This window comes from Mastomys coucha, unplaced genomic scaffold (genome assembly GCF_008632895.1).
Source record: "Mastomys coucha isolate ucsf_1 unplaced genomic scaffold, UCSF_Mcou_1 pScaffold13, whole genome shotgun sequence".
In the NCBI taxonomy this organism is placed as follows: Eukaryota; Metazoa; Chordata; class Mammalia; order Rodentia; family Muridae; genus Mastomys; species Mastomys coucha.
Window position 1 is genome coordinate 57608555 of NW_022196895.1, and position 14266 is coordinate 57622820.

At 48.1% G+C, this 14266-nt stretch overlaps 1 protein-coding gene across 12 annotated transcripts in view; it reads right to left on the bottom strand.

The window, feature by feature from the left end:
- The window catches only part of Ablim3 (actin binding LIM protein family member 3), a 119631-nt gene that overhangs the window by 3900 nt on the left and 101465 nt on the right, over positions 1-14266 (bottom strand). For 4 of the 12 annotated variants that reach the window (XM_031365821.1, XM_031365828.1, XM_031365822.1 and 1 more), the window contains 10 exons: positions 13650-13748; positions 11753-11800; positions 9282-9416; positions 8657-8721; positions 6729-6876; positions 5837-5866; positions 5287-5345; positions 3243-3303; positions 2491-2498; positions 1920-2000 (listed from right to left, as the gene is read on the bottom strand). In XM_031365821.1, the coding sequence (XP_031221681.1) occupies positions 1920-2000; positions 2491-2498; positions 3243-3303; positions 5287-5345; positions 5837-5866; positions 6729-6876; positions 8657-8721; positions 9282-9416; positions 11753-11800; positions 13650-13748 (734 nt within the window). The remainder of the gene's footprint in view (positions 1-1919; positions 2001-2490; positions 2499-3242; positions 3304-5286; positions 5346-5836; positions 5867-6728; positions 6877-8656; positions 8722-9281; positions 9417-11752; positions 11801-13649; positions 13749-14266) is intronic. The other 8 variants (XM_031365831.1, XM_031365827.1, XM_031365830.1 and 5 more) reach the window with 3 other exon arrangements.

Genomic DNA, 14266 nt, shown 5'->3' on the forward strand with positions numbered 1-14266 from the left:
CACTACATAGTTTCTAGGGATTATACTCAGGTTACTTGGCTTGAGTGGCTGACAGTTTTACCTGCTAAGCTATCTTGGCAGCCCTATAATAGAGTTGTGATAAATATTTGCTGGATAAATGAATGTTCTCTGAACTTCTTGAAGACACATCAGGGTTGAGAGCTGGGGAAGAGGCTGGTCCAGTGTTTCTCAGTCAGTGTTACATTTTAGACATTCCCTGGGTGACTTAACCTGGGTGACATGGATTGACCCGAGCTTCTTCCCAGCTTATTTATCTGGTCCGAGGCGAGAACCATGTGTCATGAAAGTTCTCTGAGTGGTTCTGATGCCTGGGAAACTTGAGCTCACTGGCCTGAACTTTGGGGACTGGAGATTATGTGCTGCTTTAAAGCTGGCCCTTTCGGAATGGCTGGGAGCTGTCCTCTTCAGCACCAGCAGACACCTGAAGCTTTTTGTTAGGAAGGTGGGTTCTTGGGCTGCTGCTAACCCAGCACACGGAGGCTGGGAACATATACAGTGCTCTGTGTCCCACTTGCAACCTCCCATCTGCCTCCACCCCTGGGTGAGCTCCTCAGCACCAGAGTAAGGCTGGTCCCCATGCCCTTCCAGCATACAAGTCTACCACTGTGTTCTGACATCTTTCCTAAGTGGGACCTATGATGCAGGACAGAGAGTATTTCCCATAGAAAGCTCAGGGTCAGGCAGAGGACAGGATATAAACAGGAGTGAGAGGTACTTGAACCACTCTTGAATGCAGGCAAGGGGAGGCTGGAGGGCTAGGCATGTGACCCATCCTAGGGGAGGACTTGAGAAGGATTTGGAAACTGTGATCTCTGGAGCAAGGCTGTAAGAAGCAAGACAGCCACAGGATGGGAAGGACATTTTAAGGAGAGCTACAGGCATGAACAACACGTCATGGGACAGGGCAACACATGTTCTGGATCAGAGGTAGCCTGGGGTGGGCACTCTATGCTAATTAAATATACTGCCCAGTGCCATGCCCAGGGCCCCTCTGCACTTTCATCTATACTGTTTCCCCTGCTCATGGATGCATCTCCCCATGTCCACTCAATCCACCTACCTCTTCCTGCAAGTCTGTGTCAACCAAGCAGGACTTAGTGACATTCTTTGAAGAGCAGCATGCTAACATCTAGCTAGTACTCAACCCTTCGCTCACTGCTGAACTCTGCTCAGGGCTTGACGTCTATTCTCATCTACTTCTCTTGGCTGCTTGATTGAGGGAAGCCCTGGTGGGACATACTCATCAAGGACCATCTTTAGTGGGTCATCACTTGGCTGAAGCACCCACCCAGTGACAGCAGAAGCAGAATGGAGATTTGTAACTTGGGACTTATTTATGAGTTTGCCCTCTAAGCAGAGCCGTCCGCCTTATTCCTCATACCCATCCCATGTACAGTACAGCTCTGCATATGAGGAAACAAACCTAGTTGCTGTTCTGCAAACAGAACATCAGCCCCAGGTGAGAGACACCCGGCAACTGTGCACCACAGACACCAACCTGGCTGAAGGGGGAATGGCTCAGAATAGCACAGCAGTTGGGCGGTGGAAGCTTAGCTCAAGTCTGCTCTTGCATCAAGCTTCAACAGGTACTTCATTTACTCATTCTGTGTTGGGCTGAGTCAACTCTGGAAGTTATGGGATCTCTTCAATACCAGAGGTCTTCCTAAGGATTGTACAGTGCCAGGCATGTTCAATGTGTGCCCCGACATGGCTATGAATGCAGCCCTTCATACAATCTGATACATGTGATTCATTCAGCCTAATACAAAACTGTAAGCTTAAAACATCACGAGATCTTCTTGTGATTAAAAAAAAAAAAAAAGAGGTTCTTGAGTGTGAACTTTATAGACAACAAGGTTATGCTTCAATGTCAGAAAGTTAGACATGTTTGTACAGACCTCTAAGCGAGTCCGGTCCACATCCTTTGGCAGTCGGTTCCTTCCTCTTGTGGTCACCAGCAGCAGCTCATATGGGTAGATCTAAAGAGAAAGGGGGGGCATATCTAGCTTGGTTGATGGGGGTGAGTTTGTCTTTTCCAGCTGCAGTTTGTGTCTGGGCTCCTTCTATCCACTAAGGCCAGATATCTAGTCAGGCAGAAGGGCTGGGTCTGCCCTCCTTGGGTTGGCCTGGTCCCCAGAATGTACTGCTATCGCTAAAGATAAGCTTGGTGGTGGCATTTGACATTGATGTGGCTCTAAGGCCTTTGGAATGTAAGTGTCTAAGAGCTGGTGAGTGTTAAGCTGCCCCATTGGCGCCTGTGGTGTCCCAGAATCTTTAGGGCCAGGAAAAGGGTTAGAGGAGACCCAGGGAGGACTGAGGGACAATGGGCCAAGGAGAGACCATGTTAGTCCTGAAAGGTCCTTCATCTATGCTTCGTCCCTGCATAGATGGTGCTGCCATCCTCTTGCTGTTCCCCAAGGTAGAGCTTCCCCGAATCCTGGAGACCCCCAGGGTCTATGTGTTCTTTACCTTGTATTCTGCAAAGAGAAAAGAGACATGCACCAACTAGAACCCACCTCTGGGCTGTACGTCACTACACTGGTCTCTGTCTCAGTGTCTCCAGGGGGCTGTTTTCCACACAGTGACTGCTCTAAGCTATGAGAATCCATCTTCCTGAGTTCACTGTGGTGGGTGGTATGAGCATGAGGTGGGAGTTGGCTGTTCCTGAGGTGGCTTTATGAGGAAAGTAGGAAGTGATGTACAGTAGGAAGAAAATGAATCTGAGACAGGGGACCCTGGGAAAATAATCTCCATCACCTAGGGGTCCTTGGAAGCTGTGATTGATCCCCCAAGCCAGGGTCTGCTTCAAGCAGCCATTGGAACCTGGCATGAGATCTTTCCTGGCAGAGAGCATGGATCTCATGGAGAATTTTCTGGGAATGATGTACAGTTGGCTCTGACTGTCTCCCTCTCCCATGTCTGACTGGAAGCTTTAGCTCTGCAGTATGGTAATCAGCACTCTCAGATGCTCTGAGAGCCTGGGTTGGACAGATGGCTTGGAAAACACCCAGGGTCCTGGATGAGAGAGGTTGTGGGAAGGGTAGGGAAAGCAGAGGGTGGAAGTGGGAACTCGGGGTTTGGACAGAGCCCATCCCCCATCCCCTGCTACAGAACCGGTAGCAGTGGTTCGCAGGTCAAGCACCAGTTATGAGCCCTCCATCCGGAGTCTCTGGGAAGTCTCAGGAGGGCCTGCCCCTGCAGCTCCAGCCAACGGTACTCACCTCGCATGCCCCAGTTGACTGCGTTCATGCTGTCGTAGTGGAAGAGGTCTGCGCTGGGTGTCTGTAGGGAAATAGAGCCAGGCTGGCTTGAGAAGCTCGCCTCTGCTTCCTAGAAGCACTTGCCTACCCCCAGAATGTGGAGCAGGGCCAAGGAAGGGGACACTTTCTGTAGCATCAGTATCAGTGTAGGGAAATGTAACTCACTCACTGTGTTGTTCCTGCAGTTTAGTCCCAGGATGCAGTAGACAATCAGCCCAGATCCACTTATTCAGTGGAATGGTCCTTTTGTGCAAGATCTTCCCTGACAGAGTCCTCATGGCAATTGCAAGTCACCCCCTCCACAAACAACCTCTAACCAGATCAACTTTGTTTTTCTTTTCTCACAACACTGTCTTCCAACTTTGTATGTACTAGATTTATTTCCCATTGTTAATATTAATACTTTGTTTTCCCCTACAAGAATCTAAACTCTGGAGCTGGAGAGATGGTTCAGCCATTAAAGACTGGGCTTACACACACACACACACACACACACACACACACACACACACACACACACAAAACAAAAAAGTAAACTCTGAAGAGATAGAATATTAAAAAAAAGTGTTTGGCCTGTATGTATGTATGTATGTATGTATGTATGTATGTATGTATGTATGTGCAATGTGTGTGTGTGTGTGTGTACCCTGTGGCTGTGGAGGCCAGAAGGGGGTCCTTGGATCCCCTGGAACTGCAGTTATAGACAGTTGTGAGCCACAGTGTAGGCATTGGGAAACAAACCCAGGTTTTTCACAAGAGCAGCCAGTGTTCTTAACTACTGAGCCACCTCTCTATGCAGCCAGTGTTCTTAACCACTGAGCCACCTCTCCATGCCCTGGACAGGGACCTTTTGTTTTGGTCACGTACAGGTTCTAAGCATCAGAGAAGAACCTGGCAGTGAGAGAGGCTTTCCGTAAACACGCTGAGTGAATGACCGAGTGCTGGAGTGCATTGAAGACAGACTTCTTCACAGGCCAGGGTCATGGATACCCAACATTCTCTCCATGGTGCCCTGCCTTCTTGTGTGTCCCATTGTAAGAGATGGTCTCCTCATAGAGCTATGGCTTCCACTCCTGGCCCACTTACAGAATCTACTCTACACAAGAGACAGAAGGATCCCACTAAAAATCCAAGCTGGGTTCCCAGGGTGCATTTGATGAGCACCCTTTGAAGTTCCTTCCTGGGGTGTATGGCTTCTAACAACATTCTCATCTGGCTTCATGCCCTCACTCTTTGCATTCTTGGCCATGTGACTTGGGACTATGGCTCTCTTCTGGAACAGCAACTTAGGCACATGCTTCTCAGCAGGTCTTCAGATGCTGAGCCCTCCTACTACGTTCTGGCCTTCGTTTAAATTTACTTCTGTCTTGTCATCTTTCTACCCCCTTGGCTATTTTCCATCTTGACACTTCTGGCCACCTGACTGTTCCATTTTCTTACTCACTGTCCATCTTCTAATGAGGACTGTGACCGTCATAGGAAAAGCGACTTCATTTACTATAGGATCCTCATAACCTGGAGCAGTCCCTGGCACTTAGTAGGTGCTTACAACTCAATATTTGTCACACTGTCCCTATCCCTATCACTTGCAACATTTCCCCTCCCTTTCCAGCTCACTGCTTACATGGAGGGTTCTATGAGCTGCTCAAGGGTATAGAAGGCTCGAATCCTGGCTCAGCCACTCATTGGGTGTGAGAACCTGGGGCTTGTACCTTCCCTCTTTTCGCCTTTATTGCTCTACCCACAAAATGGGTTTCACATTAGGGACTGCCTTGCCTGAGGTGTGAAGGTTAGTTGGTGCTGGCAAAGTTAGCAATGACGCAGAGTTCTTTCCTAGTCTCTCCTTGTGCTTCTTTCTACTGGATGACCCAAAGGGCGGGGGAGTTATTAGCACTTTTCATCAACACCAACTCTACTCTAAGGCTTGTCCGCAGTCCTACCCAGGTCATCACTAGGGTTAGAGAGTTAGCATCTGGGGGAGAGGCTCTCAGCACAGCCTCCTTACCCTGTGCAGCCCATTTCTCCTGTAGGCAGGCAGTGAGGCAGATTTGGAGATGAGAGGATCTGAAAAAGAGGCGGAACAACTGTCAGGATCCCTGAGCCAACGTTACTCTCCCTGGGGTCATCTGGTCAATGTTACCCTCAACCTAGTGGGAAGCAAGGTAGGATCCAGGGAATACCAAGGTCTCCTCAAGTTTTCCAGACTGTTTTGGGGAACCCTGCTCCAGCAAGGCCCACCAAAGCACCTACTTACACACTCTGGCATTGACTTACACACATCTATCCTCTTAGGCTAGATGCCTGTGTTTCGGTCACAGGCCTTGGAATTGGAGTTAAGCCCAGAACCAGGCTTCCAGGTGGGTGTAAGAGACATGTACTCTTTCCTTCTCTTTGGGAGAACCTCAAGTGGGGACCCACAATCTGACAGTGGACTGTCAGATGGGTGGACTAACTTATGGTTAGGACTCTTGTCAATAGAGTCATGGGGAGATGTGATTGCCTTGGCTCTGTCCTTATAAGACACAGGGGCTTGTGGTTGGGCAGGCAGAACATACCACTGTCAGCCAGGTAGTGTGAACGAGGGGCTGCAAGAAAGAAAACTCAGATCAGTGCTGATGGGTATAAACTGGCATGGTGGAAACATTTATCGGTTACAAAGAAACATGGCTTCATGCTCAAAGACTCTGGCTGATGGGAAGGCAGGGCCTCAACTAGTGTCATTTCCAATTAGTCAGTTTTTTACTGTTGAATCTAAATACATCTTCACTCTCCCTCCTTGTTCTTAGTACTTGGCAGGGGAACACATGTTCTGGGATATCTGTTGCATAGATGTAGCTGGGCTATATATGTATGTATGCATGTATATATGAGTTTATGTATGTATATGCATTGTGCTGGTGATGGAAGACAGGGAGGGCCTCACACATGCTAGGAACAACAGTAAGGAGCTCTGTGAGAGTTTCGAGTTGGGACACTTGAAATAAAGTTGCTACTTGCTGACTTCTAAGTGATGGGAGACTCAGTACCTCAGAAAAGAGGCTCTGGATTTTTAAGCCATTCAGATGGCAGTATTTTATATATAATGAACTCAACTAGGAGTCATGGCTCCAGACCTCTCTCAAGAGGTGGTGGGACTACTTAGTAGAACATGCTTTCATTTGGTGCACCAGTCTATGGTCCACAACCAGTAGAGGCCCAGAAGCATGACCAGAGAATGAGGAAAGTGAGAGAGCCTGGGGCTACCTTTAGGGCCAGCCTCTTCTGATCCCTTCTTTAGTTCAAAAGATTGAATCTGGGTACCAGCTGTGTTCCAACATAATTCTAGCAAGAGGCCCAATAGAGAGATCCATTTCTATGAATTCAGTGACCTTGGGTTTCTGTGCCTCACAGGGGGGTGGGGTGGCACAAAGCCAGCAACCAAGAGAGCCAGAACAGAGCAGTGCTTACAGCCATTGAAGGACATCTCATAGCCAGAGGTATGCAGGGCCTCCCGACTGCTGGTGGAGCTCCGTGGAGGGGTCCAAGGATCCGCATAGGAGCTTGATCGTGCCCTCATCTCTTCCTTCAGGATCAGCCGGCCAATCCCACTCTGGAGCTGAGGGTGAGGGGCGTGAAGTCAGGAGGAGGCAATGGGGCAGGGTCAGGTATGACTGAGTCACTGGATCTGACAGGAGCCTCTGCTGACCCTTCCCAAACTCTCCCTCCTTGCAATGGTCATGATTTCTTCTGTGAGTTCATCTCTGTTTCCCAAGTAGTCCTGAGGGCTGGGTGAAGCTCTGGAGGTGGGTCTCCCGAAAGGCCTAACTAGTGACAGGGACATATTGTCCTGCCTATAGTCAATGATGGGCACCCATCTCCCTATTTTACTTGAAATGAGAAGTCATATAATCTAAAAATGAGTCAGCCACAGGGCATATGTGTATACATGTTCACATACATGTGCACGTGAATGCTTGTGTATGTGCATGCACATGTGCATGTATAGAGGTCAGATGTCAACAATGAGTTTCTTCCTGTGATGATTTGTATATGCTTGGCCCAGAGAGTGGCACTATCTGGAGGTGTGGCCTTGTTGGAGTAGGTGTGTCACTATGGGCGTGGGCTCTAAGACCCTCCTCTTAGCTGCTTGGAAGCAAGTTTTCTCCTAGCAACCTTCAGATGAAGATGTAGAACTCTCAGCTCCTCTTACACCATGTCTGCCTGGATGCTGTCATGCTCCTGCCTTGATGATAATGGACTGAACTTCTGAACTTGTAAGCCAGCCCCAATTAAATGTTGTCCTTATAAGACTTGCCTTGGTCATAGTGTCTGTTCACAGCAGTAAACCCCCGACTAAGACACTTCCTCAACCACTTTCTACCTTACTTACTTTTATTTCTCGAGACAGGGTCTTTCACTGAAATTGACTGATTCAGCTCGACTGGATGGACAGAGAATTCCAGGAACCCACCTGTTTCTGTCCCCTCTGTCACCAACACTGGGGTTATAAATGTGCATAACTTCACCTGGCTTTTACACAGGTTCTGGGGAATCTGAACTCAGGTCTTCATGATAAACTTCGCCAGCTGAGAATTTTCTTTCGTCCTTCCTTTCCTTTTAATGGCTAATTAATAGTGAACGATATGGCTATACCACACCATGTGCATCCATTTGGGAACTGGTGGATATTTGGGTTTCCTACCTTGGGCTATTATGATAAGTACTGATATGAACATATATTTGCTTAAATGCTTGTTTTCCTATCTATCTATCTATCTATCTATCTATCTATCTACCTATCTATCTATCTATCTATCTATCTATCTATCTATCTATCTATCTATCTATCACCTTTCTATTCTATCCTCTCTACCTATCCATCCATCATCCATCCATCCATCTGTTAATTAGTCTACCATCTATCCACCTATCTATCCTATCTATTTATCTATCTATCCACCTATCTATCCTATCTATCTATCTATCTATCTATCTATCTATCTATCTATCTATCTAGGATTGCTGCATGGGTCCTAAGTGATTTTATATTTAACTTTTTAAGGAACTGTTCATCTGTTTTCTACAGTGGCTAGGCCACTTTGCATTCCCACTAGCCATGGAGGATACTGGCATCTGCTTCCCACACATGCAACCATTTTGAACATGAAGCCAACGCAGAGGCAAACACTGCAAATCAAGAGAGTTTTGATTTGTCTGAGAGTATTTTCTTTAGAGCAGCTGGAATGTAGTCGTAACTGACGCTGCTCTTGCTATCAGACTTCACTTAGGTACAACTCACTGTGCATTTCTTCTAGGGTGAGTTTGAAGTTGGTTTCTGTCACTTGCAAATGAAAAGAAGAACCCAAGTATTTTATCCTATGATGTCATCGGCTCACCTTGTGCATACTGCGGTCAAAATCCTCTTCCTCTCCTCCAGATGAGAACCTTCTGGCTCGGGGCACTGTCAAAGGACAGGAGAGGTTAACTCCAGACAGCCCGTGCTTTCTGCTCAGCCCTCTGGCTGCCTCCCTCCCTCCATCCTTCAGGTTCTGGTGGGCTCCTCACTGTTGCTGTTGCCGTTGTCGATCCCTGTCTATTTTGCCTATGGTTTCGTCTGTGTTACACTCTTTCTCTGAATGGAGGTTTCTTAGAAGGTAGTGAAGCCACCCCTGGGCTTCGGTATAGCCTTGTTTAGAAAGGATTCAATTAGTAAAGCCCAATGTTGACTCAAAGTAGAGATTGGTGGAAACTCCTTCACACGATGGAAAGGAACAGCTTGGGCTCTGTGGTGGGGTGTCCGGGTATCTGGAGGGTTTATACCTTCCATCTTTAGACCCTAGGTCTCCTTCCCAAGAGCAGGAACCTGGCATTTTGCTCCCCAGTATATCCCTAGGATCTAGGGCTATGGAAACAGCAAGAGTTTCTGTTATATCGTCTCCCAGCCTTCTTAATGAAGTGATTGTGTGACTGTTACTGGTACAGATGGTAGGGCTCTGCCCTTTGGCCCTATGGTGATACTACCTTTGGGGGACCCATGGTAGGTCCAATACTCCGACTCGGAAGCATAGTAGGGGTCTGGAGAGTAGGCTGGACTATACTTGGAGGCCTGGCTGATGTCTTCACTTGTTTTGCTCTTGGTTGCTGTGGACAAATCGCCTGTGAAGGACCCAAGGACAGCACTTTAAGAAGACAGAGTGTCTCAGCTCCGAACATGCTGAACACGCACTCTCTGTCTCTGTCATGCTCCAGCTCCGGGAGGCAAGGCTACTTAAGGTTAGAGGTCTCTGGTGGGAGAGCCTGGGGTGGGAAACACCAGAGCTGGAGAAGCCCTGGGTGAACCTCCCCCCACCCGCCATTTTACATCTGAGGGAAGAGAAGGGAAGGGGCTTGATCAAGACCACCCAACTGGTTTGTTAATAGGATTAACTAGACTTGGGCTTCTTCCAGCACAATCCATGGAATGTAGTGGTATACATTAAAACCATAGCCTCAACAAAAACAAAACAAAATAAAACAAAACAAAACCCCTAACGTTTCTGGGTGAATCTAGCCCTCCCCTTCCTGATATCTTTGAAGCCTGCTTTGTCATGGCTTTGAACCACATTGAGGAAGGAATTGCTAGACAGGGCGAAGGTGCTCGCTGAGTTAAGTCAGCTGTCTCTGTGTCCTATGTGAGGAGGCTGGGTGTCTTGAAGGAAGGGGCCCTGAACAGGGAGTAAGGAACACAGAGTTCTGGTTCTGGTTCTGCTGCTTTATTTAAACTCAATCTTGAGCAAATCCCGGCCTTCCCTGCCTTGGTTTCCTCATGGTTAAGTATCAGGATTGTGATTTCTCTTGGCCAATGGCACTTTGCCTTTTCCTATGACATAGCCACTGGACTGCACCCTGGACTCCCCAAGCCTGCTTTGGTGCTATCTCCTGGAACCTTCTTGGAAAACCTACCATGTCCTAAGAACCATGGGTTGCAGGGAGCCTTTTCTATATGTCAAGGCAAACTATCTTTGTGAGGGCAGCATGTTTTTCCTGGTACAAACACAACAGGCTTACAGCTCACTGTGGGGCCCCTGCTCCACCAGCTCTGAAATCTGAAGACGTCTGTTTAAATGCAGGATCTTAGCTGGCCATGGTGGTGCAGTTGTGTAATCCCATCCAACAGTCGAGAGGCTTGTGGAGAAACAACTAGGAGTTCAAGGCCAGCCTGGGACTGTACAGTGAGTTTTAGGCAAGCCCCCTCTCTCATCTCTCATCTCCTTTCCCTTCCCTTCCTCTCTGTCTCCACTTTCTCGCCAAGACAGGGTTTCTCTGTGTAGCCTTGGCTGCCCTGGAGCTTAGTTTGTTCTATAGACCAGGCTGGTCTTGAACTCACAGAGAGTTACTTGACTTTCTTAGCAAGAACTGTCCCATGCCCAACTCTAAAAAAAAAAAAAAAAAAAAAAAAAAAATAGTCCGGTCTTCAGTGCCCAGAGCCAATACTTATACTCGTATAAGTACTGTTCCACCATCTGACTAGCTGGGTCCACAGTACAGGATTACTTCTACCATCTCCAAGACGGAATCTAAGCCTGTGCTTTCCTTCCTTTCTAACCAAAACAGTGAGCAATTGAGGGTAGCCGTGTGCTAGCAGCTGCTGTCTGCCTCGTCAAAGGGAAAGGTATGCTTATTTGCCTGAGGCTTAAGGAACGCTTTGTATAAAGGAACGGGAGGTCCCAGCATGGATGACTTTGGTACTGGAGGGTAAGTAGAAATCATGGGTTAAAGCAGCCAAGAGAGGATTTCTAGGCTGTGAACTCAGCGTTTCTAATTTTAAGGGGTCTGGGTCACAGAGGAAGCCAGTGAATCTGCCCTTTTAAAATTAGTTTCTAAGGGACAGACATCCCACAGACCCCTGTTTAAAAAAAAAAAACAAATAAATGAATTAACGAGGGGCCAGGGAAGGAGGGTGCTTACGTAGCATGCACAAGGCCCCCAGGTTTGATCTCCAACACCAAGGAAACAGAATGAGAAAGGGGAAAATGGTTTCCTGCTCCTTTCTCATCTATGAGCTTCTGTCTGCACTCAGAAAAGCAGGAGAAAAATCTTAAAGCAGAGGCCTCAGACTCGGTACAGGGATCTATGCATTGCACAATGAATAATAATAATAATAATAATAATAATAATAATAATAATGAGCAGTTTGAATTAGCAGCATTCTGAGTGCAGCTCTCATAGGGTTTGGACTTTTCCCGGATTGCTCTGATCATGGTATTTAGAGCAGCAAAGAGCAGCCAAGGTTGGGGAGGTGGCAAGAAAGGATTTCGGGGACACGAATAATTTTTTTGCTCTTTTGAAATGACATTGATACCCAAAGTCACCCTGAGTGATTGGGTGGGGGAGGGGGTAGCAAGAAGGACGATGGTGTGGCCTTGCATCGCCTTGTTCCTGGGAACCATCTGCATTGTTGGTTATCATCCCCCCTCCTTGTTTGGCCAAGCTCTCTCTGCCTCTGACCATACCATGCCGTTTGTAGATCGGGGGTTTTCGGTAGATGTTACTTTCTCCAGCTGCCAGAGACCAGGAAGGGACAGTGGGGAGGAGAGAGAGAGAGAGAGAGAGACAGGGGAGGAGACAGCACTTGGTCAGTTGATCTGAGAAGAGAGAGCCAGTCAGCAACTTTTTCCAAGGGGCCACCATCTTCCCCCTGCCAAGCTTTGCTCTTCCTTTGCTTGCACCCCAACAGGTTCCAGGTAAAGCAGGGGAGAGGGCAGATACATACAAGTGGTACCAAGGAAGGGGAGGTGGGCTAAATGATGGGCATGCAAGAGAGAGCGAATGCTAAGCAGGCCTGGTGCTGGAAGTGTTCACAGCTTCTGCCCCTAGTGGCCACACTGCCTCCACTCACTCCATGCAAAAGTATCAGGATTTCAGCCTTGTCTACATTAGCCTCCCTCAGAGTCATGCTGGGCCTCTCAGGGGCCCTTGGGAATGGTGTAGGGAACTGGAAATAGGGTCAACAATAGAGGGGTGAATGAGTGGGGGTTGCACAGCTGGAAAACAGTCTAGATCTGGCTCTCTCAGACCCCCATAATGCTGCTTAGTTTTTGTTTGTTTGTTTGTTTTTGTCAACTTGATGCAAGACAGCATCCTTTGGGAAGGAATAACCTCAGTTGAGACATTGACTCCACGTGGGGGCCTTTCCTTGATTAATGATTGATGTTGGAGGACCCAGTCTACCATTGTAGGCAGTGCCACCTCTGGGCAAGTGATACTGTTTTATATATATATATATATATATATATATATATATATATATATATATGTGTGTGTGTGTGTGTGTGTGTGTGTGTGTGTGTGTGTGTTTGCATGCATATATAATGTAAGCTAGCTGAGCAATGAGAGCAGGCCTGCAGGCAGTGCTCCTCCACAGTCTCTGCTTTAGTTCCTGCCTCTAGGTTTCTGCCTTGAGTTCCTGCCTTGGTTTTCCCCAATGACTGACTATAACCTGTAAGTGAAATAAACCCTTTTCTCTCCCTACTTGCTTTTGGTCATTTTTTTTTTTTTAAATCATTGCAGCACTAGAAAGCAAATGTGAACATGCACGGTGGGATTTCCTACCAGGCCACGCAGCCTCCGGCTTCCTCTCACCTCCGCTAGGTATGCTGACTTTATTTCTTTTATTTCTGTTGCCCCACTGCTTGGCTGCGGGACTGTCACAGCACTAACTATGATGCCCCCCCCCCCTCCAAGAAGGCTTTTTCCTGCCCACCTCACCAACACAGCTTCCCTTGCTCTATCCATTCCTCCACAGCGCTCTGGCTTTCTTTTTTCTTTTCTGTTTACAGCAACTATTATCACCTTCTATTACCCTTTCACTTTTACTTTTTTTTTTTTAATTCATTCACCATCGCTATCCACACATCCATCGTGAGAATGATACTAACACCTGAACTAACTGGGTGAGTGGCTCTCTCCTCACATTTAACTGTACTCATGATGAAGGTGAGATCTGAGCTGGAACAAACCCAACTGCAACCTCGGGGTCTAGAATACTACATGCCTACCCAGAGAAGCCAAGGGACGGGCCCCAGACCACCAGCTTACAAACAGCAGGGTCAGGGTTCAAGCCAAAACATCCAAGGTAAGCTTGCCTTTACTCTGTCCGTCAGTGAAACACAGGCCCAATACTTGGGCATTTCATGTGAGCTCCTTGAGCCTTTTCTTCCCTAGCCCTCCATAATGGTCATGATCAAAGTTGGTTGTATGGAGGGAGTAGACCAAAGCTACTCCATGTTGTGGCTAGAAGGTGTGGGTGATTGGTTAGGAAGGGGGTCCCCTCCGGAACAGACTTCTCGGCATCTGGCACCCCCACGGAGCATGCACTCATGCTGGGAATAGTGGGCTGGTAGTGCCTACCTGGGATGTGAAAGTGCTTGGGAGCCTGGTAAGAGGTTGGAGTGGAGGACCTCACATCTAATTGGCTATGATATGGGGAGCTCCGGCCACTCTCAGGCCCTGGAGCGTGCAGGCAGCAATCCCCAGAGAGAACAGAAGCATAGAGAAAACAGGCATTAGACAATGTAGCAGTGAAGGAAGCAGCGAGGGGGCGGCGGGGGCGGCGCAGCTCGGCAGTGGTGGCAGGGGTGGGCTGGGCTGGGTGCTCCAGTGCGCTCAGCTCCAGCGTGGAAGCAGCCTGTGCTTTCATGCACCGTGTCGGCTGAAACAAGCTTGACCTTTCCCCTCCTTTGACCCCCAAGTCTGACTCTGCCAGGAAGATAGCTACTTGCTTATTATCCTTCCACCCCACCCTGTTTAGGTTTCCTCCCAGTTTCCCCTGTCTCCAGCCAAACCCTTGCTCCTCCCCTTACTGCAGGGTGACTTGTACATACTTTAACTGGCTGAGTGGGTCTGGAGACCAGACTCCAGCCACGATGCTATTGTGTTTCTTCCTATGGATACACAGGCTGAGATAGAGGACTGACTCTGCCTCTAACCAGGGTCCCTGGGCTGCCTGACATGCCCTTGGCTAGAAC